Genomic DNA, 25,456 nt, shown 5'->3' with positions numbered 1-25,456 from the left:
CGGCACCTCCCCGGGGGGGAGGAACGAATGAGCCGCGGAGAAGCCAGAAAGGGGAGACAAAAGAAAAGAGGAATGTATTTCTCAACTTGAAAACATGGAACAAGAGCAGAAGGACTCCTTCCCTCCAACAGCACCGGGTGGGAAGCTGGTGGAGGACGAGAGGCTGGCACGCAGTGACCCCCATCCCTGGGCAGGAATGGTTCGCCCCGCAGCCGGCCCCGGCAGGGCGGGGCTGCGGGCGGAAGGCTCCGTGAGGAGCGGGGAGGGGGCGGTGCCGCGGTCGGGGGTGCTGCGGGCGCCGTCCCGGGCTGATCCCGCCTTACCGTGCGCGGGGGCCGCGATGGCTCCCCCCAGGAAAGGCGACCTGAGCGCGGAGGAGAAGGACTTGCTGGCAGTGATCGCCACAGGTGAGCCCTCCCGGCCCTCGCCTCTCGCGGCCCCGGGCCGCAGCTCCCACGGGCCCCGCTGGCCGTGCCCCGGGAGGGATTTGGTGTCCCGCACGTTGGGGCGGCGGGTGAGGCGCCGTTACCGGCCGCTCGCCGCGGGCTCCCCCCGCTCCCGGCCGCGCTCCTCAGGTCCTGGGGCTGAGGGCCGCCTGCCTTCCCGCCCCGCCTTCGGGCCGTCGCCCTTCTCCCTGCCGGGGAGAGTGGATGTTCCCATGGTTTACCGCCCTCTCGGGCAGGCCCGCGGCACCCAGGGAGTACAGAGGGGGGCGCGTTGCGGTGAAGTCGAGCTGGGGCAGCTCAGCTGGGCGGGTCTAACTCTGCCGAGGAAAGCTTACATCTTATTGACAATGTTTGTTGATATTTATAAATATTGGTATTAATGTCCACTGCCAGAAAAAAACCCCAACGTTTTCTTGGGGGTAATCTAGTCGTCTAGCGTGCTGTAACTTATCTCCACGTGCTGTTGCCACAGCAGGGCGTCTTTGCAGACACGTTATTCTCACATTACCAGAACTTGAGCTTGTTTGGGGTGTTGTGCACCTCTTATCCCTTATGATGTTCTGTTTTACTATCCCTTATACCATCTTGTACTGTCCTCTTAGAGAGAGGAGAGGGGATCAATGTCCATCTGAAGGAAGGGTGTCAAGATGATAGAGCCAGGCTCTTCCCGGTGGTGCCAGGCAGCAGGACACGAGGCAATGGGCAGAAACTGATGCACAGAAAATTCCACTTGAATAAGAGGAAGAACTTTACTGTGCAGTTGACTGTGCACAAGAACAGATTAACCAGAGAAGTTGTGGAGTCTCCCTCACTGGAGATACTCAAGAACTGTCTGGATGTCGTTCTCTGCCATGTGCTCTAGGATGAGCCTGCTTTAGCAGGGAGGTTGAACCAGATAACCAGACTACTGTGGTCCCTTCTAACCTGACCCATTCTGTGATTTTACATTTCATGTGAGTGTCGCGGTTTCATCGCACTATCTGGCACATGTGCTTGTTATCAGGGGAACTTTCTGTCATTTGGGTTTCCTGGTCTAGCAATGTGAATTTCATAACCCAGACCAAATAGTTATCCTCTGACTGGTATGTTGAAAATCATAAGCAATATCCATTAGCTGGAGGTAAGCTAAAACTGCTTCGTGTTCCATACATTTCGATATGTAGTTTCCAAGCAGTTTGAACCCGTGAAAGTTTTACTACGCTTCTGGTGCTTCACTCAGTTGTGTTAAAACGTTTCTGTGTGTCAGAGACACAAGCATAGGACAGTCAGCAGTGAATTTCCTGTGGACCAGAGCCAGTTACATTGACTCACTTTAACAGAGTTGCAGATCTTAGTCTTGCAGACACCTCTGTCTAACTTACCTAATGCCTCTGATTAGGGTCATGGGATAATTCAGGTTGGAAGAGGCCTCAGGAGATCTCTAGGCCAACCTCCTGCTCAAAACACATCATCTGTGAGGTCAGATGTGATTGCTCAGGGCTTTATCCCATCAAGTCTTGAAAACTTCCAAGGAGGAAGGCTATACAGTGTCTCTGGGCAATCTCTTTGCTTTACTGGGTTCATAATGAAAATGTTTTTCCTTGTATCCAGTCTGAAGCTTCTTTTAATTTCAGCTGCTGCCTGATACCTCTTGGCTTCCTACCATGCCACCACTATGAGGACTTTTAGCTCTGGCCAATTCTAGAAGTCTGACTTACATCAGTTTAGTGTCTTGTTTGAAAATCCTTCAGTGTTTTGTCATACAGAACTCTGAGTTTGTAAATGCGACTTTGCTTTGTTTGTATTAAAATTTACTTGAAGATCACGACTTGAAGACTTTCTCTTACTGATGCTTGTTCTTTGGCTGGGATGTTCCTCTGAAAACTGATCCAGTTCTTAAGAAGCTTCTAACATATTTAGAATATGTGTATGTCTGGGGGAGTAAGGTAGTGGATGGTTCCCTGACTGTCAGTCAGGGGTCTTTTTCAAGTGTGTGAGATGACTCAGGTGATTGTCTTTTTTTTTCCTCAAATTAGTAAATTAAAAGAAAAATGGCTTAAACTCCTGTAGTGTGGTTAAACCACACAAAAAGGCCTTATGGAAAGAAATTATTTCTAGTACTTTAATGGGATTTTTAGCCAAAACTGAAGTTGCAAGAGCTATTTTGCTGAAGAATTGCTAGATGGTTACCTCCTTCTGAAAGAATGAAGGTGAACATAAAAATCATTAAAATAAGGGATGCCGTGCTTATTTTTATTAAGCACATCACTGCTGAAAGAGCTTTGCTTATGATTAAATCAGTTATTAGAAGTTTCTGTTAATTTGCGATAGATATTCTTCAAACTCAGACTCTTGCAATATTCTTCGCCTGTAGAAGCTGCATTGGCAATATCTGAATAGTCTTCAATGGGCTTTATATCAGGTTCTTAGACCTGTGGCTTAGCCAAAAAGATTTTGGTAAGGAATTGAAAAACAGATGTAGCCTGTTTTTCTTGGCACTTTTTTTTCAGACTTCAGTTTACTTATGTGTTTGGCGGTTTTTAGAAATGTCAACAATCAAGATACCTGGGTCCTTGTCATTTCTTCTCTATTCTCTGAAGCAAATTCATTCTACTCCTGTGAATGTGATATGTTGCAAATTTCAAATTGAAACAGGAAAAATGATGTGAGTAAATGATAAAGCAGGTTTCATTCAAACAAAAAAGTCTTTGAAGTGGGGTAAATTTTTTTTTGAGAATATAGACAGCTCCTTTAGACAAAAGGTGCTCCAAAAGAGCAAAATGTGTTAAAATGCTCAGTATCATTATACTAATTCAGAGCTGTTCATGTGCTGTTTATGATGAGACGTGAGTGTCGCATTCCTGTGTGTGTAGGTCAGTTATTGCACAAAAGATGGATGTTTACTTATAGTTCATGCTTTCCAACTGTTCTTTGATGTTGTGCGTTCTTGTCTTTTAGCTTCTAGAACATAACACTGTTTATTCCTAGGCTTCTTCACTAAGTGCAGTTAATTTATTGATGGTTAATCTACATCCCAAGCAGTTAACATACAAAGATTTTGATTCTAATGAGAAATGGAAATGACCATTTTCCTCCAGGTTCTCAGTTTATTCTATTTCTCACCCCCTTTTTTTTCTTTTTGTGTCTTTTTAATCAAAGGAAACACCGAGGAAGCTGGAAGGCTACTGGGGAACAAGAATGTCCGTGTCAATTGCCTGGATGAGGTACTGCAAAACTGTGCAAACTTTGTGCTGAGTTTAATAAGGAAAATGCTAAGTCTGAAGGCCTTCGTGTTGCTAAATAACATTGCTCCAACAGCAATTGCTATAGCCCTGAAAATCAGAGTTGTCAAGATATTTCCAGCCTGCAGCTGAATAATGAACCTTTGAAGAGTTCTTACTGTATTTTTTGAGAAAGTTTAAAAATTAAGGTACTTAAAGGACTGAACTGTGTTTTGTCTCAAGTTCCAGCATGAGCTTTGTAAGGAAAGATAAACCCTGCAGCAAAACACATGGGGTACTCCCTAACTTCTTGTCACCTTCACAAGCAGTAGTCCTTCTGCTTAGTGTCTGTGTGGCAGACACAGCATTGCCCAAAGCCCTGTCTTTGCCAAACCATTAACATATTTGGAGGGTGAGTAGCTCAATCAGAAATGGAACTACAGCCTTTTATACAGGTGGGTGAGGTAGACATGTAGAAGATTAAATCCTGAAGTGCTACCTGGAGATGGGAATAAGTTCGTGGAGAAAGGAATGTTACCTGATATTCATGTTTCTTCTTTTTACAATGTTTTTCTAAAGCATGCAACATTAATATGAAATGTAACATGCAAACAAAACTAATTCTCCATCATATATGTTAAATCCCTGTGTAATTTATAAATTTAGATGTTAATTTGTGTTTTTTTCTGAGCTTTATAATTTCATAGGAATCACTGGGAAATTCTGGTAGTGTATCTAGTTCAACCTCTGGCTGAAGGCAGCTTCAGCTCCAGGGTTGAGATTGCTCTGAGTTTTGACCTGTTTGGCCTTGTAAATCTCTAAGGGTGGAGATGCACAATATTTCTGAGCAACTTGTTCTACTCTCTTACAGTGATTACAGTGAAAAAGTGTTTTACTTATGTCTGAACCTCAGCTTAGGCTCAGTGCGTCTTGCCCTCCTACCACCATAAGTGAAGAGTCTGTCTTCCCAATGATCTCCCTGATAGCTCTGGCAGGCTTCTCTTGGATCCCACCGAAGCCATTTCTTCTCCAGGCTGAGCAAGCCCAGCTCCTGAAGCCTCTCTTCACGGCACAAGTGCTCAGGTTCCTGCAGTGTAGTGGTGGTATTCCATTGATTTTGTTGCAGTTTATCCATGTCTTTGTTGCACTGGAAGGCTCAAAGTGGGACAGGGTCTATTGTAGATGTGGTCTTATGAGTGCTCAATGGAGAAAAATTGCCACTTCTTTTTTTTTCTAGATATCTTCATGAGGTATTGTTAGCCTTTTTTTTTCTGCCAAAAGATCCGTGTTCTGATTGTTCTTAAGTTAAATACAAAACCTGAATTTCTATTGTATGAATGTCAACAAATTTCTGTTAAACTAGTCAAACTAAGCTTTACAGTAAACTTTGGGAACCCAAGATGCAATATAAGTATGCTTGCAAGTGTGCTTTGTTGTATGGGCATCAAAAGGTTTTCCTTACGTGTAATTGCTGAAGTCATGCTGAATGATGGCAGCCTTGCTGCAGTGTTAATGCAACATCCAGGATTAGTGTTAAGAGGATGCAGCTTATTCAAAGAAACCATATCCACATTATGCCTCAGGCTATTGTTGTAGAAATAGTATTAACAGTATTTGCCTAAGGCTCACATCTGACTAAATATGCATAAGGCCCATAAAACTTTAAAAGTTCATGCATTGGACTTCTTGTAGACTTCTTTTTATCCCCAAGAATGGTGTGTAATCATGCATATTAAACAGGAAAGGGTTCAGGTTTGTTTAGGTTTCTTAAATCCATCAGTCATATCAGCTCTACAATTTTTCTTTTATAAGCCATATTTGCTCCAATGTGTTATTATAATATCTATACATAAGTAAGAGTGTGTGAAATCCCAATTGAACATCAGCTTCATCTGTTATTTGTTGGTGCTACAACTGGAGACTGCTCTCAGTGCATCAGGTCTTATTTTTTTTCTGTTACCTTAGCTGCTTATCCTGAAACTGACATTTATATTACTACTGCTACTTATTTTATTCTGTGGATTCTCTCATGTGAAAAAGTCTTTAAGGATGGAAATGAGTTCCTAACTGAATTGAGCTCCCACTTCAATACCTAAGCATTCAGTCTTCAGGGCTTCCTTACTTATTAACATTAATAAAATAAGTTTAATGTCATTCTCTCTTCTGGCTGTGGTACAGCAAGCATGCAATCACAATTTAATAATTTCAGGCTAAAGAACTCACAGCATCCAGAAGCAGGCTGGTATATAGTGCACTTTCTAACATAAAAAAACCCCACACATAATCTGTTCTTTCATTTTTGGTTTGACCATATATTCTAACTGATTGGATCTGCTTTCTTGTAGATTAAAAACTACTAACAATCAGCTGTCTTTTATCTGTGTACCTTTAGACAAGGACCAAGTCACATTTTAACATCTTCCAGATGCAGTGACCTTTTAAGTATCTTGCCTGTAGTTACGATTCTGCAGCAAGTGAGCTATAACAGTGGCTCTTTTTCAAATCCTTTCCAGTTGTTTCAACTTCTTACTTTAAAAACATACATCTGAGCTGGATGCAGTATTTCAGCATTGCCTCTGCTGTTGGTACCTGTATTTAGAAATAAAAAATTACTCCTCTAAGTCTGCTTGCTTTTCCTGCCCTTATTCCAAGACTCCCTCATACACTTCACCTTCTGCTCTCTTCCAAGCTCTGCTGGGAGCATCAGTACAGAGTAAGATTCCTTCACTCCAATGAGTTTCCCAGATGCCCATCTTCCAGAAGGTTGGAGATATCCAGCAGATACAGTCCTGTTTTTTCTCAACACCCTTTCTGACCAAATAAATTGTTTTGTTGTGTCTTTGTAGATTTAGGTAGATGGAGAAAAGAAGGATGTTTAGGCTTAATCACTGTCTTCGTGAAAACAAAGAAATGCAGTGGCTATTCTGCAAAACTGGTCTTTAACAGTTTTGCAACTGTGAAACTCCAGGGACATTTAAGTTCAGATGTCCTCAGACATTAGGACAAATACATGGGCTGTAGAAATGGATGTAAAATAAACACAAATATATTTAACTTAAATGCACAGTGCTTAGTAATTTTTTGTCCTATTTTAAAGGGAGTGTTTTTTTTGGAAACTTAGTATGGGAGAAAGTGTTCAGGACTTTTTACTGAGACTGCAGAGCTTGTAAATATTGTGACTTTTTGTCAGCACTTTGCTGACGTGAACTCCATCTGCAGCATGTGGCTAAAATATTTCAGATTGTTATAGAAGAGCAGGCTCAAGGAAGCGCATGGGCTTTCCAGCTGTGGAAGTTTCCTCTGGTCCTGTTGGTAGTTAAGGTTGCAAAGGAGCACTGTAGTTATTTTCTGCAGATCAAGGCAACAGACTTGACCTAAAAAGTACATATTTTTTCTCTATTTAAGATAACTGTAAGGTTTTTCATAATTTTCTTACATAGAGAACTATCATCTAGCATTAGCAGTGTTTCTTCTTTCCTCTAGTTTGGTAATTGAACTGTTCAGTTCCATAATACATCATTTAGAAACAGTCCCCTTCCCCATGCTACAGAACTGAGCACTTCCTGGGAATTACAGCAGCAGCCTGCTTATTTGTGGCTGAGATGAGTGTAACTTCACTCATACTGAGTATGTTCAGTGGAAGGTTCTTAGGTAATCTAGCTTGCTATATGCTAGCAGAAAATGCCCAGATCCTTGGCCTTTGTTGAGAGGAAGAGTTTTGTCTTTTGATGTTTTTTACATAGTACTTCAAAATATGCAAATCAAAGAAAATTCCACTGCTAGTAGGAATTATCTGGTTTCAATTCAGGTTGCTGATTGATTTAGGCTTTAATTTTTCATCACTGCAGATGAACTGAAAGATCATCAGAGAAATCTAATGTGTTACATATGTGAAAACCAGCAGCTGAGCAGGATGACTATAAAGGAGAACTGTAGCTGTGATCGACACTTTCTGAATAGTATTTCGTATTTTAATTAGTCCATACTTAGCTACAGCTAAAATCATTTGTGCATGTAACTGTTGCCCTCCTTCCAAATCCTGCTTTTAGGAAATTTAAGATGTGTAAGGGCAATCTTATTCAAAAGCTTGAAGGGTGACATTTTTAAAGGCTTTCTCATCCAGGAAAGAGTTGTATTGTTGTATTTCTAGACTAGCAACATTCAGTACCAGAGAGTTGATTTTGAAGATATATATCAACAAGTATTTCTGCCTTGTAGCACCTGTTCTTTATACATAATTTTTAGTACTGTCCCAAATACTGTCTCAAGTAAAAGCCAAACCTAGAGTTATGTGTTTTGTTTATAATTTTCTGACTTAAACTGTTGCCTGAATCTAAAGGGTAAAATAAGACGCTCTTTCTGTGTTTATGTGAGCCTGTGTTCCTCATTGGGAAATGAGCTGGGAAAGGGAAAGGTGAATGCTTTAATATTGCTGGCATGTGTCTGCAGCAGTTTTTCAGCTAGGGTTTTGACAGCCCTTTCCTTTTTTTTCACTTTTCCCACTCTATTTAAATAGCTGACACTCACGTGTGCAATGTCTTAGTGTACCCCAGTACCTGCTGAGGGACTGCTCTAGTGTGATCCAGCCTGTATGCCACCACATCTTGACAAGGTTGAGAAAAAAGGGGAAGTGAGGATGGGAATGCTGGGAGCACTTGGATTGCACTTTTCACTCGGTTAACAGATTTATGTGGCGATTTCTGTGGTGAATTGTCATCGTGTTATCCACAAAATGATATACGTGATGTCTGTGTTCTTAGAAGTCAGTATCAATGTAAATGTTCACAAAATGGAGAGGTTTTGTGCCAAATATGTACATGTCACTGGATTGGGAGATAGTTTGTGTATTTTTTGTTTGTTTGTCCCACTTCTTGTTCTCTAGCTGTCCTGTATTTCCCCATCCTCTGGTTGAGGGAGGTTGAGGAGGAGTTTTGTTGGAAACTTCGTTTGTAGCTCCTAGGAGGCAGAAGGTTGCTTTTCCAGTTTATTATATTTATAAATTTGTTTTTATTCATCCCATTCGAGCAAACCTTGGCTGGATGCTGAAGAGAGATTGACCTGCTTTCTTCTTCCTCTGTGTCTGGTGGTGGAGTCCAACCCCTCCCAGGTTCTGGTACTCAAATGCCATGTTTGGGTTTTTTTTAATCAATTGACTTCCCCACCATGGCAGCAGTTCTTGGAATCCCATTCCTCAGTCTGCTTTTGGGTTATTTTCAACGTGAGGAACTGGGAAAGATGCTCTGTAATGGCCAGGCTGGCTGTGCCAAAAGCCTTCTGCCAGGGAGGCCTTGTTGGTCGGTAAGCTGGAGAATCCAGCCAAGAGAAGTGCCAGGTAATTTTTAGAGGCACTGTGAACTCTATTCCTCTTGTATGGTAGACATACAGGGGATACTTACAGCCGTGCAGAAGAGAAGAGATGTTACCATGTATCATATCTGCAAAAAAAGCCTGGGAAGGATTCATTTTTGTCCTGGGGAATAAGATGAAAAAGTTCAGTTTTTTTGGTCAGAAGAATGTTGCATGGTAACTGCTAGAAAAAGGATCCTTCATCTGACGTTTCGTAGTGGAACAAAATTTGTTTCATCTGAATGCTTAATAAGCCATCTGCAAGTTTTGTCTTTTAAGTTTGTTGTATTGACAATCCAAATGCCATCTGTGAGAAAACAGAGATGAGAGAAGTACCTCTGAGAAAAGTATTTGCAGTCAACCCAATTTCAGTATAGGGACATTAATACAGGATACCAAACATTTCCAGATAAACTTATATCTAACCTGACCCTGTTTTGTTTGCTGTGAATGTGAAAAACTTATATTAATGTGACTTTAAATCAAATTTTATAGCATCTGACCACATATTTTCTGCCTGATGTGTTTTTTTTTTGATCCACACCACAGCCTGACACTTCCAAAATTAATCAAAGGATTTTAGAAACAGTTTTCTTGGAGGAGAGGATAAAACAAAACCAGTTCTTTACTTTCTCATATAGCCTTCAGATCTTAGTTGAAACAACTGTCTTTCAAGATATAACCAAACTTAACAGTCATTGTTTTCTAAAAATTCTTTCTCCCATCAGAAACCATGCTGTGTTTATATTCCCTTACTGCAGTACCTTTCTGTGCTTCTAAAGGAGACAAATCCCTGCTGTGACTCCAGACTGGGACTGGCCTGTAAAATTGCTTTTGATGTAACATTATGAAATGTAATAAAATATGTTTTATATAGTAGGACAGAAAGTCTTAATTCAACTTTTGTGATACCCCAAATGAAATCTAGCAAAAACAGTCTGTTCCATATTCATGAAGTGATCTCTTTAAGTATTTTGTTTCTTTACTGCCAGTTTATATTGCAGTTTACTAAAATTTGTGGGTTGCTAAAATAAAATGCATCAAGTAAGCACTTTTTATTATTTCCAGTTAGGATGGAGAGTAATGAAACTGTAATACCTTAAAATTATTATACTTTTAACTTTTCCAATATCCCTCACCTTTAGATTTTTTTTAAAATTATGCTGTTAAATTAAACTTACTTGGGTTTCACTCAGTCATAAATTGAAACAAGAAATACGTGAAGGCTCAAACTGACAATTACAGTCACATTACCAGGCATTTACAGAGCTGCAGTAGTGGTGTACATGAATGGACTCAAGCACATAGCCTTGGCTGGCAAATAAAGGAACAGAATGCCATTTTGATTTTCTTCAGGGACAAACTAAAGCACTCTCCCTGGTCTGCAGTGTTGGAGGGTGTTCTTGGGCAATTAAAGTGTCTTGGCTCATAACATGAATCCTAACCTGATGTTCAATGAAAATAAACAGCATATTGGAAAAAGCATACTATATTCTGAAAGTGCACAGGGAGAGAGCCTGCACTAACAGTTCATCCTAGTTCTGAAAATTTCCTCTGGGGTTTGCCCAGCTTAGCACTTATAATCACACCTCAGTCCTCCCATGCTGAAGCAAATCCTTTTTGTACTGGGGCAGTTGATCAAAGCAGCCAGGTTTGTAACAGTCTGACAAGAGCTGTGTGTCTTTATGAGGGCTTTCAGAGCTTTGGCTGATCATGGACACAATGCCAAAAGGATGGAGAATTGGGAGAGAGGTGGATGGCAAAATTACCAGAAATCATGACTAAAAATGAGCAAGATGGGTTTCAGAGACTGCAAATCTTTGTAACGTTTAAAATAACAACAGCCTTTTTCTAATTTTCTTGCTACTTATCATATAAGCCACAGCAGGGGAGAAAAGAATAACATAGGATGCTAACAAGTTTTCTAAACTAAGCTTTTCCAACTAGCAGAAACATTAGTTGTCTTCAACACTAACATCTTACATGAAAGGACAATGATAAATTGACTGTAAATGGTTTTAATTTGTTAAACACTGCTCTGTTTTCAAATCTGTAGCACAACATAATCAGATAACTGGCATGGAAATGTGCTGCATGTTAGTAACCATATTTTTTCATTGAGATTTTGTGAGGTTTTTGTAAACAAAAGACTATGTCAGGCTTTGGTAGTTATATTGAATATGTATGGCCAAGTAAAAATGATCAGTGGTATGAAGATCAAGAGATGTAACATTATTTTTTTTATGCTACTTGCTTGTGCTTTCTTTTGGCAGCATGGCATGACCCCTCTGATGCACGCAGCTTACAAAGGGAAGGTAGACATGTGCAGATTGCTCTTGAGACACGGAGCTGATGTAAACTGCAATGAACACGAGCATGGATACACTGCCTTGATGTTTGCTGGACTTTCAGGTAACTTTTTACTAAACTCAGATCACTTTTATTGATTTTTATGATATCAATGGGTACAATTTACCATAAGTTAATGTGTTGATATGCTTTTATTATTCAGGTTTGTTCTTATTTATGTGAACCATGCAACTATGTCATGACCAGTAGAATCCTGTGGGCAGTGCAACAAGAGAGCCGCTGTTCAGGCTCATATAAAAATCAATTTTGTTCAGCATTTTGAGGCATACATACTTTGTCCTGTTTGTTAGAGATCTCAACGTTCACTTTCCTGGGACAGTTTTCTTGTGCAGTGGGATACATTCTGTTTACTTTGACAATGTTACACAGATAAGGATGGTGCAGCAGTAGCTTTTGGTAATATTTGAGACTTCTCAATCCAGCATTTTTCAAATTTTGTCTTTCTCCTACGTTATTTTTCCAACTATCATGTAGACTTTTAAAAATGTATTTTGTAAGTTTTAAAAACATGTTTTGCCACAATAATTTTCATTCTTCTTTTTTTTTAACGAGAGCACTTATAGCTGTATATATCTTCTCCTGTCTCAAGTGATGGTTTGCAGCTTTCCTCTTGCTATTATTTTTCCCTGATGGCAGGAACAGTAATTTCCTGGAGTGAGAAAAAGACACTACATTAAAACATTGTTCCTTCTGGGGAATAAAATCGATTCGGGAATGTTAAGTTATTTTAAGTATCTTCTTTACTAGGCCACTTAGGTTTTCCCAAAAATGTGATTCTAGGGGAGTCAGGTTTCTTAGCAGGTAGAGTTTAAACTGCTTTCTTTCATTGTAAGTATAAAAAAAAAAGGCTTATATGTGTGTATGAACCTTATCTAGATCATTAGATTGTTTTTCAGCTACAAATTTGGTAAAAAGATCTGGGAAATTCCAGTGTTTTGTGGTATTGAGCAATATCACAGCTGCAGCAAATTCATGAGAACAGACTCTTAAAGGCTGTTAAATGACTGCAGCTTTATGGAAAATGTTGGATTTTTACCATTTTCTCATAGCTGAGCTTTTAACCTGTCATCCTGGGTGTGAAAGCATCTGAATGTTGACTTTAGGATCTGTTGTCTCTGAGCACAAAAGTGCATGAGCACTACTGACGCAGTGACTTTGTTTTTAAATGTTCATTTTCATCCACCATCCCCTTTTTGTATTCACTTTTCTGTACTTAGCATCTGCACAAAAACTGTTAAAGTAAGAGTACCTTTGAAAGCAAAACCAGCAGAAGTGGTGACAAGTGTCCTATTTTAGTCTCTGAAGGGCACCAATTAAGTCATCTAATCTTCCCATCAAATTTTAGCTTCATTTTACTTGGTATTTAGCCCAGTCTGAACACCCATTTCCCACTGTGGAGAAAGGAACAGTCTGTTCTGTTCACTGTGTTCCTGCTACATCATAGTCCTGAATGTGTTTTTCTTCTAAGAAAAGCGAATATAGTTGAACTGTTAAACTAGATTAGTAGAATTTCCCTCTATACTGCTTTCCAGAGGGACCAAGCTCCAGTGTAGCTACATGAGTATGACTCCCATAAGCTCCATGGGAAGCTGATTGTGCATTACAGAGAGCAGAGTTACACCAGCTGGAACTCTAAATAAGCACATGCCTTTCTCTTAATCCATGCTTAAAATAACAACATTAGGAACATTCATTTTCCTCAGTGTTGTTCCTGGCCTTTAAGAAATTCAGTACATGTTTTTCTGAAGCACAGAGAATTAAAAGTTCTGATTTGTCCTTGCTTATTCCCCCTATCTTTCTTACAAATTCAGGAAATAAAGAAATCACCTGGATGATGTTAGAAGCTGGAGCAGAAACTGATGTTGTCAACTCTGTGGGAAGGACAGCAGCTCAGATGGCTGCTTTTGTGGGTAAGATGAAAATACTATCATTTCCTAAACTCCTAAAGAAGTAAAGTGTTAGATTCTGATGCTTTTTGTTAGAGAAACATTATTTAATGACTTGTTCTGAACTGACACGTTGTTGAGCTTTGTTTTCCACATCTCATCATTTAAGAGTCAATTTGTGTTCTATTCCCATGTTTAATTTCCTAAAAACACAAATGATCTTACCTGTGAGAACAGGTGCTACTGTTCATGTGTGTAAGTTTTTGCAATATCACCACTTTGGGAATAGTAGGAGGAAGCTGGTTTCATTGGAGGGGTCCAAAGTGCAGCACCAAGTGCTGATTGGAGCTTCCCTTGTAGGAAAGGACTCCATAGTGCCAGGATTCAGGAGCTCAGCTGGGCTTTGCATCTGTGTGCCGGCAGCAAGCCACCTCCTGCCCTTCTCCAGCTTCTGGGAGAGGGAGAAGTCTTGGAACCTCTTCTGAGGTAGTCACCACTTACTGACCTGAACTTCACAAGAACAAGATAAAGATTTGTCATTCCAGCATGGAGAATTATCTATGGCAAAACATGCAACAGGCTTTTTTGCTGTTGTTGTGTTTCTTTTTTTTTTGTCTTTTTTTTTTTTTTAATAAGCCCCTTTTATATTTTTACCCTCCTTGACAATACTAAGTTCCTGACTTAATGTTCCACTTCTTCTCTAGCAAGGAGAATTGATAAAATATTATTAAGTTAAATGGAGTCATTTTCAATGGCACAGCTATTGCTTCCCAAAAACCAAAAATGAACTTTCTCTCACTGTATTTTCTTTCAAATGCAACCCTCTCATGGTGTTTAAATGCCTGATAATTCCCTTTCAAGTCCTTTTGGTGTTCTGAATTCAAGCCAACCTTGACATTTTAGATTTACTTCCTTGAATAGTGATTTAGTGCTAAGTTTCAGGTTCCATCTATCTCATTCTGCTGTTTTAAAGAAGAAAAGGCTGACATTGCTCACTTGAGATTTGAGCAGCAGAACCCTAACTATTCATTTAATGTATGAGAAAAGTCTATTCCTATTAATTATCCTTTGGATTTGGAGTCTTTTCCAATGTGATGCTCTATGGAGTGAATGGGGAATATTATCTCCAACACAATTTTTGAGAATTCTTGTTTAAAATCTCATCACATCACCAAGGTAGCACAAATATTTTCAGGCATACTGAGATACACTACTCTGTCAAAGTCTGCACATTGTAATCTATTCCTGATCCTTTTTTTATTCTTTGTCCAATCCACATTAATTCATCTGTCTGTGTGTGGGAAGTGAGGATACTTCTTCCCCTGTCATTTGTCTTATACTGTGCTCTATTAGCTCAGAGCTGTCTCTTCTAAAACAGTGGAGGATTTTAAATGCTGGAATTTGGTTGGCTATGTCTTCTACTGATTATAGGATTAGTGCCAAGACAAATTAATCAATTTAAAGAATGTGGTCCTGGACTAGAAAAGATAAGTTTTATTTTCCCTTTAATCAAGTAATCCATTGTATTGTCAGATGTTGAAAACAAGAAGAGGGTGTAACTTCTCATCTTGTTACTTTCATTACAGTCCTTTTATTTTTGGTAAACTCTAATCTTATAACTTCTCCCACCATAAGTTAATACCGTAATATCTGCTTCAGGTCTGAAAACTTAGGAGTCTCAATGCAAGTGTCATTAATTTTAAAAGTACAAAGTGAAAAATCTTACCTTCAATATTTATAACACCATTATGTGACTACTAGAATAGTATAATTTGGGAGAGAAATAACTATTCTTAGTTGTGGCTTACTAGGGAAATAAGATGCAGGAAGCAGACAGGATGTTCAAAATGAATTTTCATGAGGGCATTCCCTGCTGGGAGTCAGTACGTTAATAACACTTACTGAAGATAAAAGCTACACACGAGAGAATGACAAGAGTTGCCTCTTTGCAGTGCAAAATATATCATTCAAGGCTCCTTTGCATGTGGGTAATTCTCACTTTTATTGTTTGTATTAGATTTGGGTTTAGGCTTTTTTGTTGTTGTTGTTGTTATTATTTCACTGGTGATTTTTTTCTTGTGTGCCTTTAGGTCAACATGACTGTGTGACTGTCATCAACAACTTTTTTCCACGTGAAAGGCTGGACTACTATACTAAACCACAAGGCTTAGACAAAGAACCAAAACTGCCAGTAAAATTAGCTGGGCCCCTGCATAAAATTATTACTACTACCAATATGCATCCTGTTAAGGTGAAGTTATATGTAAATTGTATGTTCGTTGGTGTGGGAGCTGTTTCTTTGTGTCAGAAGGCATTTGGCTCTTCTGCAAGTTGAACTGAGATCAAAAGTATCATCTGCTAATTCAACTACTTCTGAAAATGAGGAAGAATCAGTCTCAATGTTTAGATGTGATGAAAATATTATTTCAGTGTTTGTATACACCAGAATCTTGAACTAACACCTTTAAGTGGAGAGATTTTTATTTCTTCTATCAGTAACCATAAATAACTGTCTTTTTTTGCCTTTATTTCTCAGTCCTACTGGAGGTGGAAACATAGAACAATTTCTATCTTAACAAAATCTCGTTGTTCTCTCAATGCTTTTCTCCGCATGTGTCTTCCTACCTTCGTCACTGGTTTGCCACAGTAATATCTACCATTGCTGCTGTTTCTCAAAATATGTGCAAGAGAATGTTTATTTTACTTCCCAGGGTATTGCTGACAATAATGTCTTTTATGGTTTGCTCCTCCAGTGTAGTTCAGAGAAGTGAATACACCTAAATTCAAATACAAATTCCTTGGGCTTGCCAATCAAAGTCCAGAATTTCTTAACAGTTTCCAGCCAGGTATCTGCAGTACACTGAGACAGTAGTGCACCAGTGGCAGCTAATTGAGTGAGTAGAGCATACAAGTTTCCTCTTAGAACATTTTATTCAGTGCTTTACTAGGCTACAGGAAGTACTCCGTGATTATGTGAGGTTGATGTATTCTGTGAAACTGCTTAAATCATACAAACCCAATTTATTTTAGAGTTGAAAAGGAAAGAGATTTTAGGATAGTGTATGGTAGTTTCTGTAACTTTTTACAGAGGTAGTTTTGGTTCTTTAGGTTCTATTCTAAAAAGAAAAAACCCCAAACAAACTTGTTATTTTTAATACCAGTCTTAGTTTTAAATGTTTTCTTGTATGGGAAATGTGAATTATAGTATGCTGAATAATACTAATGCTAAATAATGACTGGGGAAAAAAAGGGAACACGGCATAAGAAAGAAGTAGAAGAAGATTAGAAACTGCACTGAAATTTATCTACAATGAGCTATATAAGCTTTAATGCCAATGCACAAGTCTTAAGTGGATTACATTTTCTTCAATCTTTCTCCTAGATTGTGTTGCTGGTGAAAGAGAACCCTCTGTTGGCCGAGGTAGAAGCACTGCAAAAATGTTACAGGGTTCTGGATCTCATTTGTGAGAAATGCATGAAGCAGAAAGACATGAATGAAGTTCTTGCTATGAAAATGCACTACATCAGTTGCATCTTCCAGAAATGTATTACATTTTTAAAAGAGCGAGAGGATAAACTAGATGGGTTTATCAAAAGGTGAGTTTTTCTACAGAGAGGTCTGAAAGCACATGTATGCCCTAACATTACAGATACCAGGAAGCAGAGAACTGAAGGAATAGATTGGATTGGCTTGGCTGAAGGCTATGACAAATAAGTTGTTAAATAATCCCAGCTGCATTTACTTCAGGGTGGCACTGACTCCCTTTTTTCTGTCTGAAGTGACATTTTCAAGGTACAAAGGAAACATTCCTAGAATTTCAGCTCTTGCTAGAACTCATTTGAACTTGGCATTTACATATTCACCATGAAGCAGCAGACAGCAATGTGTGATGGAAAAAAAAGGGAAGTGAGACTTGAAAAACGAATTTCTCAGTGTCCAATGTGGTTCATCTGGGAACATTTCTTGTGCCATTTTGCTCTCCAGCAGTCATACAGATAGAGATTTTTTTTTTTCAAAAACACTTAAGCAAGTGAGAACTGCAAATCCCACAGACTCTTAATGAGGCTTAGACTCTTAAATCACTTAGACAGATCTTCGAAATCTACTGAGTTACAAACCAGCTGCCTGATCTTACATATCAAAGTAAGTGACCTAGCTTTTAGAAGGATCACATTCTCTGTACGCCTCTGTAAATTTTTACTGAAATCCTCTGTGAGACTGAAAATAAATTATGTAGTCAGCTTTCACATAATGAAATTGAATAGTTCATCAGTCATCCATATAAAAAAACAGTAGCCAAAGAGGTGTAAGGACTATAACATGTTATTAAAGTGGAATTTGTGTTTTAAGGTATTGTTCATTTATCAGTGTTTATTATTACAATGATCAATTTTAAACAGCACAAAGCATTTATTTTAGTCAGATGATTATCTTTCTGTGTGGCTGAATTAGTAAGTCCTGGTTTCAAAGCATGCATTTATATATTGTGTATTTCATAATGATTGTGCATTAGAATAACGACACTTTCATTTGCATTTTAACATATGCATTTAACATATGAAGTTGCCAAATTATTATGAAATATTCTCTATAATCTGAAAGGGGACAGAGTACAGCATGCTGTATATATTTGTTTTTGAATATTTACCATGTGATTTCTTAATTTTACATGCATTTAAAAAAATATAGCCTCTTGAAAGGGAGAGATAAAGATGGTTTTCCTGTGTATCAAGAGAAGCTAATTCGAGAAAGTATCCGGAAGTTTCCTTATTGTGAAGCTACATTGCTCCAGCAGCTTGTGAGAAGTATTGCTCCTGTTGAAATAGTAAGTTTTTCCTGTCACGAAAATCCTTTCTCAGTAACTTGCATAGTAAATCCAGACTGAGACATCTTTTTGGTCTCAGCTTCTGCAACATATTATATTAAGGAAAGGGTTTTGATGTCCCTAAACTCTGTAGCTGGATTCTACATATTGCAGCGAAATGCTCTAAAATACTTCAACTTGTGTTTTTTTCATGTGCCCATAACGAATACTTAAACACCCCAGCTTTTAAAGAAAACTGATGCATGTTTTTTTTCCTGTCTCTGAGCTGTCTTTCTTTTCCTCCTCTGGGATGTCTGTTTTTCTATGCCAGTTCACTTATTGAATTGGTAGATTCAGACAAAAAAGAAGTTTAATTTGCACTCTGTTTTTGCAGTGTCTAAATTCAGTTTAAGACTGAATAATTTCCTAGATTTAATGCATTAATTTGTTCTATTGTACACAAGAAGTTGGTAATATATGATGGTAGAAAAAGGAGAAACGTTCTGTGAGATTCCTTTTATCACAGAGAGGGAGAGGCAAGATGATGCAATGTGCAGCAAAATTTATATCTAAATTAGGAAATCAAAATTACAAGTTAAAAATCTAACCTCAGTTGTCCTCTTATGTCTTTGCTAACACAGTCTTCATTTTAGGACTATTTATTGCTTCATAATAAATTTTACACAAGAGTGGCTGTTCTTTTTTAAGCATGTTCCCTCTGGTCTCTGAGAGTGAGATGTTGTACACACAAACACTGGGGAATTGGAACAACCCTGTGACGTGTTTGGATTATTCAGAGCCAATTAAATATAGCCTCCATCTTAAGTGGCTCCAGGTCTGCTAAAATGTCCTGAGGCTTAGTGCATTCTCTACTGTTTGTCTAAGCCAGGAAGATAAACACAGTGTGAAAACATAAGCCCAGTGATGCATTACAACTTGCTTTAGAATAAACATTTTTCTTCCTGTTGCTTTTTTCTTAGGAGAGCCTGCAGTCTTTTCTGCCTTTAAAGCAATGACATTGGATTTCTGTCCATTATGCAGAACTGGAAAGGAAGAGATACTATAATTTTTATTTATGTGGAAGCCTTTGTCATTGCACAATTACCTGGATTTAGTCTGGGCATCTCAGTGTTGTCATAGTAGTTATAATTGTACATATTCCATGGTAGTCTAACAGTTTAAGGCATTACTTACAGCCAGAACAACTTGGTGTTTTTTTCCAAATATTTACATCATTGCCCAAAAGAACAGTTCTAATGTATGGTTACCTAAAGCTTACTGCTCGCATTGCATGGGAAAGGTGCTGCAAACAACATCTAAATAGTAGAAAATTTCGAGTTCTGACCATTTGGTCTGTAGCACCTGTGTGCACTGAGCACAACAGTGACAAATGAAACATTTTTTTGTGTGCCAGCACAGAGACTGAGCTGCAAAAATCTGCTGCATAGGATCTACAGATGTAAAGAACATGGAGTTATTAATAACTTATAGAAGAAATACTACAGAAACTCAAGGCTTAAGTTAACTTCATATACAAAAGCTTATCTAAAGATAAATCTGAAGTTGTGCATGTTAATTGAAATTCTGTGGTTTGGTTTTATGTTTTTACTGCTGCAGCAGATTCAGTGAGACCGACACTTGTGTTAATCATTCCTGGTCTTCCCTTGCATGTTCCTCTCTGCTGGGTTTTAATCTCATTAAAACCTCTTGTCTTTCAGGGCTCTGACCCCACAGCTTTTTCTGTGCTTACACAAGCGATTACTGGCCAAGTGGGTTTTGTGGATGCTGAATTCTGTACAACTTGTGGGGGAAAGGGAGCAGACAAAAGATGCTCAGTATGTAAAATGGTAAGAATCAAAGGAAATAGTTCCATGTGGTGCTGAGGATTTTGGATGCTTCCCTATTTACTGTGTAGACTTAGGAGGAATGGCATGCATGCCTGCACTGGAGATATTCAAGCCTTCTACTTTTGGGAAAGGTGCCTGAAATTCACAAGTAGGAAGGGGTACAGTAATTTCACGACTATAAGGCACACCCTTTTGACTAAAATTTTCCCCCAAACCCAGAAGTGCACCTTATAGTCCGGTGCGCCTTATCTGATTGACAAAGTTCAGAAATTTGCCTACCCGGAAGTGAGAGCTGCAAGCCGTGGGGGGAGCCGGTAGTGCCATGGCTGCCAGGTGGAGGCGGGGCGGAGCGGTGGCGGGCACACCCTGGCCCCGTGGAGGCGGGACGGCCCCTCCACAGGCGCAGGACGGCCCCTCCACAGGCATAGTCCGGCCCCGTGGAGGCGGGATGGCCCCTCCAGAGGCACCCCCGGCCCTGTGGAAGGGGCACGGAGGGGTGGCGGCCATAGCCCGGCCCCAGAGAGGCGGCACGGAGCAGTGGCGGGCATGCCCTGGCCCCGCCGGGTACAGGTGGGCCTGGGGGCCCGTGGCTGCTGGGTTGAGGCGGGGCCTCGGCCAGCAAACGCGCGGGGGGAGCTTGGGGCGGAGCCTCGCTGCAAAAAAAAAGTGCGCCCTGTAGTCCGGTGCGCCTTATCTGATCTACAAAGTTGCGAATTTTGCCGACTCCCGGGGGGTGCACCTTATAGTCTGGTGCACCTTATGGTCGTGAAATTACTGTACTTGGATTTCCAAGTATATATGCTTAAGAATGAAGTAAGAGAAAAATTTCTGTATGTTTAGAGTTAATACAGAGTTTCTGTATGTTTAGAGTTATTACTCTTTATAGATTCTTATAAATTAGAATCACTCCATATGACCTTACAAATTGCTTTAAAAATACCATTAAGTGCTATATATAGACGTTTAACTTGATGCAGTAAGAAATGCAAAGAAATTGTCTATTCTTTTAGTACATGAAAATGAATTGATAGCTCTGGTAACTTTCAGGTGATGTACTGTGACCAGAACTGCCAGAAAATACACTGGTTTACCCACAAAAAAGTCTGCAAGACCCTGAAGGAAATTCACGAGAAACAAGAATTAGAAGCTGCCAAAGAGAAAAGAAAACAAGAAAAGAAGCAAAAGAAAGGTTAGAATCTGTTCCCTTGCTGAAACTAATGCTGTGTTAACTGCATCACAAAGAGCAATATAACAGGTCTTAAAACTGTAACTGCTCAGGTTGGGAGAAAAATCTTTGATGAAGCGTAACGGCAAAGCTGAGTTTGTTGGGATTCTGGCCTTTCAATTTTCAATTATACTTTCCAAATGTGTTTTTAGTGATGCAGTTACACAGATTTCTACAGTGAAAGTGTTCTGATTTACACTGCGCTGTTTCAAAATCCAGATCTTTAACCAAGCTGGTGGAGAACTTCAATGCTTCTCTATGTTTTGTTGGATAATAAGCAAGCCACCTGCTCCTTCGGGTTGCAAAGGTTGATGCAAATGTAGATGTTAAATCTCCCATAATACTTCTCTTCATAATCACAGTATCAAGTTAATTGTGTTGAGTGCTTTGAATGTGAGGAAAGCAAGCTGTAGTCTTCCAACTGCTCGTGGTGGTTTTCTCCCTTCAAGAAATAAGAAATTAAAACATAATAACTGAATAAATACTATATTGCCCCTTCCCATGTATCTCCAAGTTAAATAATAGGAAAGGAGGGAATGAAATCACTTTTTCACTTTTACAACTTACTGGGTTTCCCTTTGTTTTAAGGATTGCAGAAGTGCACTGTGCAAAATCATGGTTGCCTTACAATGGTAATGTTCACTTCAGCTGTACTCAAAATAACAGGATGTTAATCAGTAATAATTGAAGTTTTCAACAGTTTCCTCTGTGGATCCTGTTACAAAGAGCTGCTGTTACATGGGATCAGGATGACTGTGGAAGTTGGAGGCAAGGATATTAAATTCCCTGGATATATTGTGTACTAGTACAGCAAAACATAATGAGCTGTAAACAGTGATGCCTCACACTGGTGCGAACACACGCCCTTGCAGGTTCATATTTACTGAAGGAGTCAGTGGCTGGTGTGTCCTTTTCAGAGGGAAGGGCAGGATCTTGGTGGATCTCTCTTCTCCTTCCCTGCCTAAAAAGGGAAGCTAACATGTTTTTTTATGTTTCTACTCCACTATCTACATGTTAATCTTCATTACTGATTCAGGTACATGGCCAGCACACTATAGACCTTATCAGATTATGCACTGTTAGCAAGACACTGAAATCATCTGAGCTTCAGGTCACCTAGTGAATGGCTTTGTATCAGAGCATTTCATATCAACAGCAGTTTTATTTCAGAAAGTTATTAATATGCCCTACAAATCCTGTAGGATCAGGAAAGTAATAATTTAAAAAAAAAATGTGACAGTTGCACCTACAAGCAAACCCAAGAGTTTAAGCATTTCTGCTGTACAGGGATGAGTGTCAGGGAAGTTCACACATCAGCCTGCGCTGAAGGCTTTTAGCTCACTGCCATCTAAGACCTTGGCAGGGTTGTGGCTGGCTAGCTGTGACTGGTTTTGGCTGGCTGTCAATCGCAACTGAGAACAAGAAACCAAGATTTAACTACTGCTCCAAATTAGGCTTTCCCCTCCCTCTTTTCAGAATTCCTAGTATGCAAGCCATACTTAGTAGAATCAGAGGGAAAAAGTTATTTAATGACTTTTTTTTCTCAGAAAACATTACTTGAAGAGTAAAGGTGCAACAGCTGCTTCTGTTCCATGCAGTCAAGTTACAAATTTTAGTATGACTCATTTCAACCCAAGGTTCATTGTTTTTAAGCACATAATTTCTTCAGTCTGTTTTATGCAGAAATGTTTCCTATGTAGTTGTGTCCATGCCTTTTTGATTTAAAACAAACCTCACCTGTACTCAGTGTTTAACTGGCTTGCAGCCATTCTTTGAAAAGCTGATGATAAGAATAGTGTCAATAAAGCATGTTTCAGTTGAAAGTTAAAATAACTGTAGTGTCCTATTCTGTTCCTCTCTATAATAATAATAATAATAAAAAAAAAAGTCTAGCCAAAATGGAAGATAAATTAATGAGAGCTTTGTATAGGGTTAGTTCCAGAGGAACTTTATACCAACTTAAGCAAAGCTTTAGTGTTTTGGGTTTTTTCAATGAAAATTTTCTAAATTAATAACTTCTGTAATTGATGCAAAGTATCCTAGTGTTATTGTTCTCAACAATAGAAACATTTGCTTGCAAAGGAGTTCAGTTGTTTATTAATTGTGTGATTTCTCTTTTGTTTAGATGAAACACAACCAATAGAGGGTAGTTCTACAAGTGAACAACAGTCAGATCCTGGTCCAGATTCTACAAAGGAAGTGGATCCAAATCATCCTACAGATGGAACACAAGAACCTGAATTTACCAAAGAGATGGAGGCACTAGCCCTGCAACCTGAAAGTCCATTGGAAAGTGAAACTGCCTTAGATGACATTGATGTTCAAAAAATTCAAGATTCTGAGGAGTAGGAAGAGGGGAGGAAGGGACTGAGAGTTCTCAAGGGTACTAAAGACTTTTTTATGCTGACCATGTCTTAGTTCTTGGAGCATGGCTTGTGAAAGATTTCCTTTAAAAGACAGTGTCTCTGTTCATCAAGAGATAGAATACTGGCTACTTTGTCTATAAATACTCCAGGTTTTGTCGTAAATTGTCAAGATAGGTATTTATTATCTACTAAAAATTAGTGGCATAGATCCATCTGTATGTATACCAATAATAAGCCTAGTGAAACTCTTGAGTTTCTGTGGTTAATGAACCACTTAGTGAAAAATGAACAGCATTTGATTTGGATTATTCATGTTTTCCAAACTTAAAACATATTTTAATCATAATTAATTTAGTTTTTTTTTCTGCAAGTACATAGACCTGTAGTTAAAAGCACTGGAAGACCAACTATTAAATTGCTTTTTTTTCTCAGCACTTTATGGAGCTTTATCTGAAGGAATTCAGTAGCAATTAAGTTTCTGAAGATAATCATCTGAACTCTCAACTTTTCATGACATTATTGTAAATTTTTTGACTAGTGAGAGCACAACAATAATGTATATTTTGTGGCAATTGTAGTAAAAGAAACTGCTGTTTCAGGTGTCTCAATCTAATGGTGAAATGTGTATTTCACTGTTAGTTTGGTCAGAAATATTCCAAAGTTTAATGAAGGAAAGACCAGAATGACTCAAAATATTTTGACTGACAAGACTAATGTATTCTAAATAATTTTTCAGTTAAAGATGCCTTAGAGCACAGTGGGATGCTGTTTATGAACTACTTCATTACAAAAAATGCTTAATATTTTTCAGGCTGAACTGGTCTCAGTGAATTAGATGAGAAAATTCATGTGTGCATTGGTACAACTGGGATTTCACTTTGGCTTTCAGCTAAATACCAGATTTAGAAAATAGCTTCCCTCAACTTTGTTTTTCACTCAGATTTATTTCTGTGTCTCATGAAACCAGTGGGAATGCCACAACTGAAAATGCCACTTGCTGCGTAAGGATGGCACAATTGGAGACTGTCTTATTGTCAACTGAATCACTGATGTTTAAACATGACAGTATTTTTCTAACTAGAGGAGTAAGGACCATCCTCAAAACAGAGGGAAGACGCTATTAATTTTTTTACTCTTTAATATGTTGAAAGTTTTTGTTTAATGTTCAGAAAACTGTAGGAGTGATAATACATAAATGCACCTGTGCAGGGAATGTACCTGTGTTTTAATTTCAAGGATTAGTGGATTGTGAAGAATAAAGGGAATTTTTTTAAAAGAAGGGGGCTGTGTGGCAGTTCTGTTTCCTGCATCTGTAACACGGTGACTTTCTCATGGGACATTCAGGGGCCTCCTGTAGCTTGAGTATAAAAGTTTAACTTCATGACAATTGGCAAGCAAGAGATATCTGCCTGGAACTCAGATCTGTAGTCATGCTGCAGTCACCCTCCACTCTGAGATCTGGGAACATGGAAGTGCTGCTGCCTCCCTGTTCCACTCATAATGTTTGGGGCTCACAAGGGTGTGTTGCTCTTCAAGGATTCAGGGTAAAAGAGTGAGGGTTTTGGAAGTGTGCTAAAATCCCCAGCACCAATCTTGTTTACATTCTCCCAGTGGTGCTGCCTTGCTCATTGGAAATCTTTGATTCCCCCTGACAGGCCACTGGACAACCAACCTCATCTCTGACTTGCTTCCAACAGGAAGGTTGGGCTAGATAAGCTCCAGAGATCCCTGCCAACATAGGCTGCCCTGTGGCTCTGTGCTAACTTAGGAGAGAAGGAAGGAACTCAGAAGACAAGCTGCAACTTGAAAGAAGGGCTTTGATACGTTTAGAAAGCATCATAGGCTTTAAGCATTGACAGAATGGAAGGAGAAATATGTGCAGAAGTGTATTATAAGAAATAAAATATTTATCCTTAGTTTCCTAAAAATTAATGTGCAGCTTTTGGATAACAAAATTATGGTAAG

The 25,456-nt window shown here is 39.1% G+C and overlaps 1 protein-coding gene across 1 annotated transcript; it reads left to right on the top strand.

Moving 5' to 3' along the window:
* The first annotated feature begins 79 nt into the window (after positions 1–79).
* On the top strand, positions 80–24,770 carry ANKMY2 (ankyrin repeat and MYND domain containing 2). The gene is made up of 10 exons (XM_033071074.1): positions 80–407; positions 3,585–3,649; positions 11,266–11,404; positions 13,174–13,272; positions 15,339–15,499; positions 16,631–16,845; positions 17,939–18,074; positions 19,772–19,900; positions 20,948–21,089; positions 23,251–24,770. The coding sequence occupies exons 1-10, from the start codon at positions 95–97 to the stop codon at positions 23,472–23,474; spliced, it is 1,623 nt and encodes a 540-aa protein (XP_032926965.1). The 5' UTR covers positions 80–94; the 3' UTR covers positions 23,475–24,770.
* Positions 24,771–25,456: the final 686 nt, after the last annotated feature.

The sequence above is a fragment of the Catharus ustulatus genome, chromosome 1, assembly GCF_009819885.2.
Source record: "Catharus ustulatus isolate bCatUst1 chromosome 1, bCatUst1.pri.v2, whole genome shotgun sequence".
Classification (NCBI taxonomy): domain Eukaryota; kingdom Metazoa; phylum Chordata; class Aves; order Passeriformes; family Turdidae; genus Catharus; species Catharus ustulatus.
The sequence above is the reverse complement of the archived record's forward strand: the minus strand, read 5'-3'. Positions and strand labels throughout refer to the sequence as shown.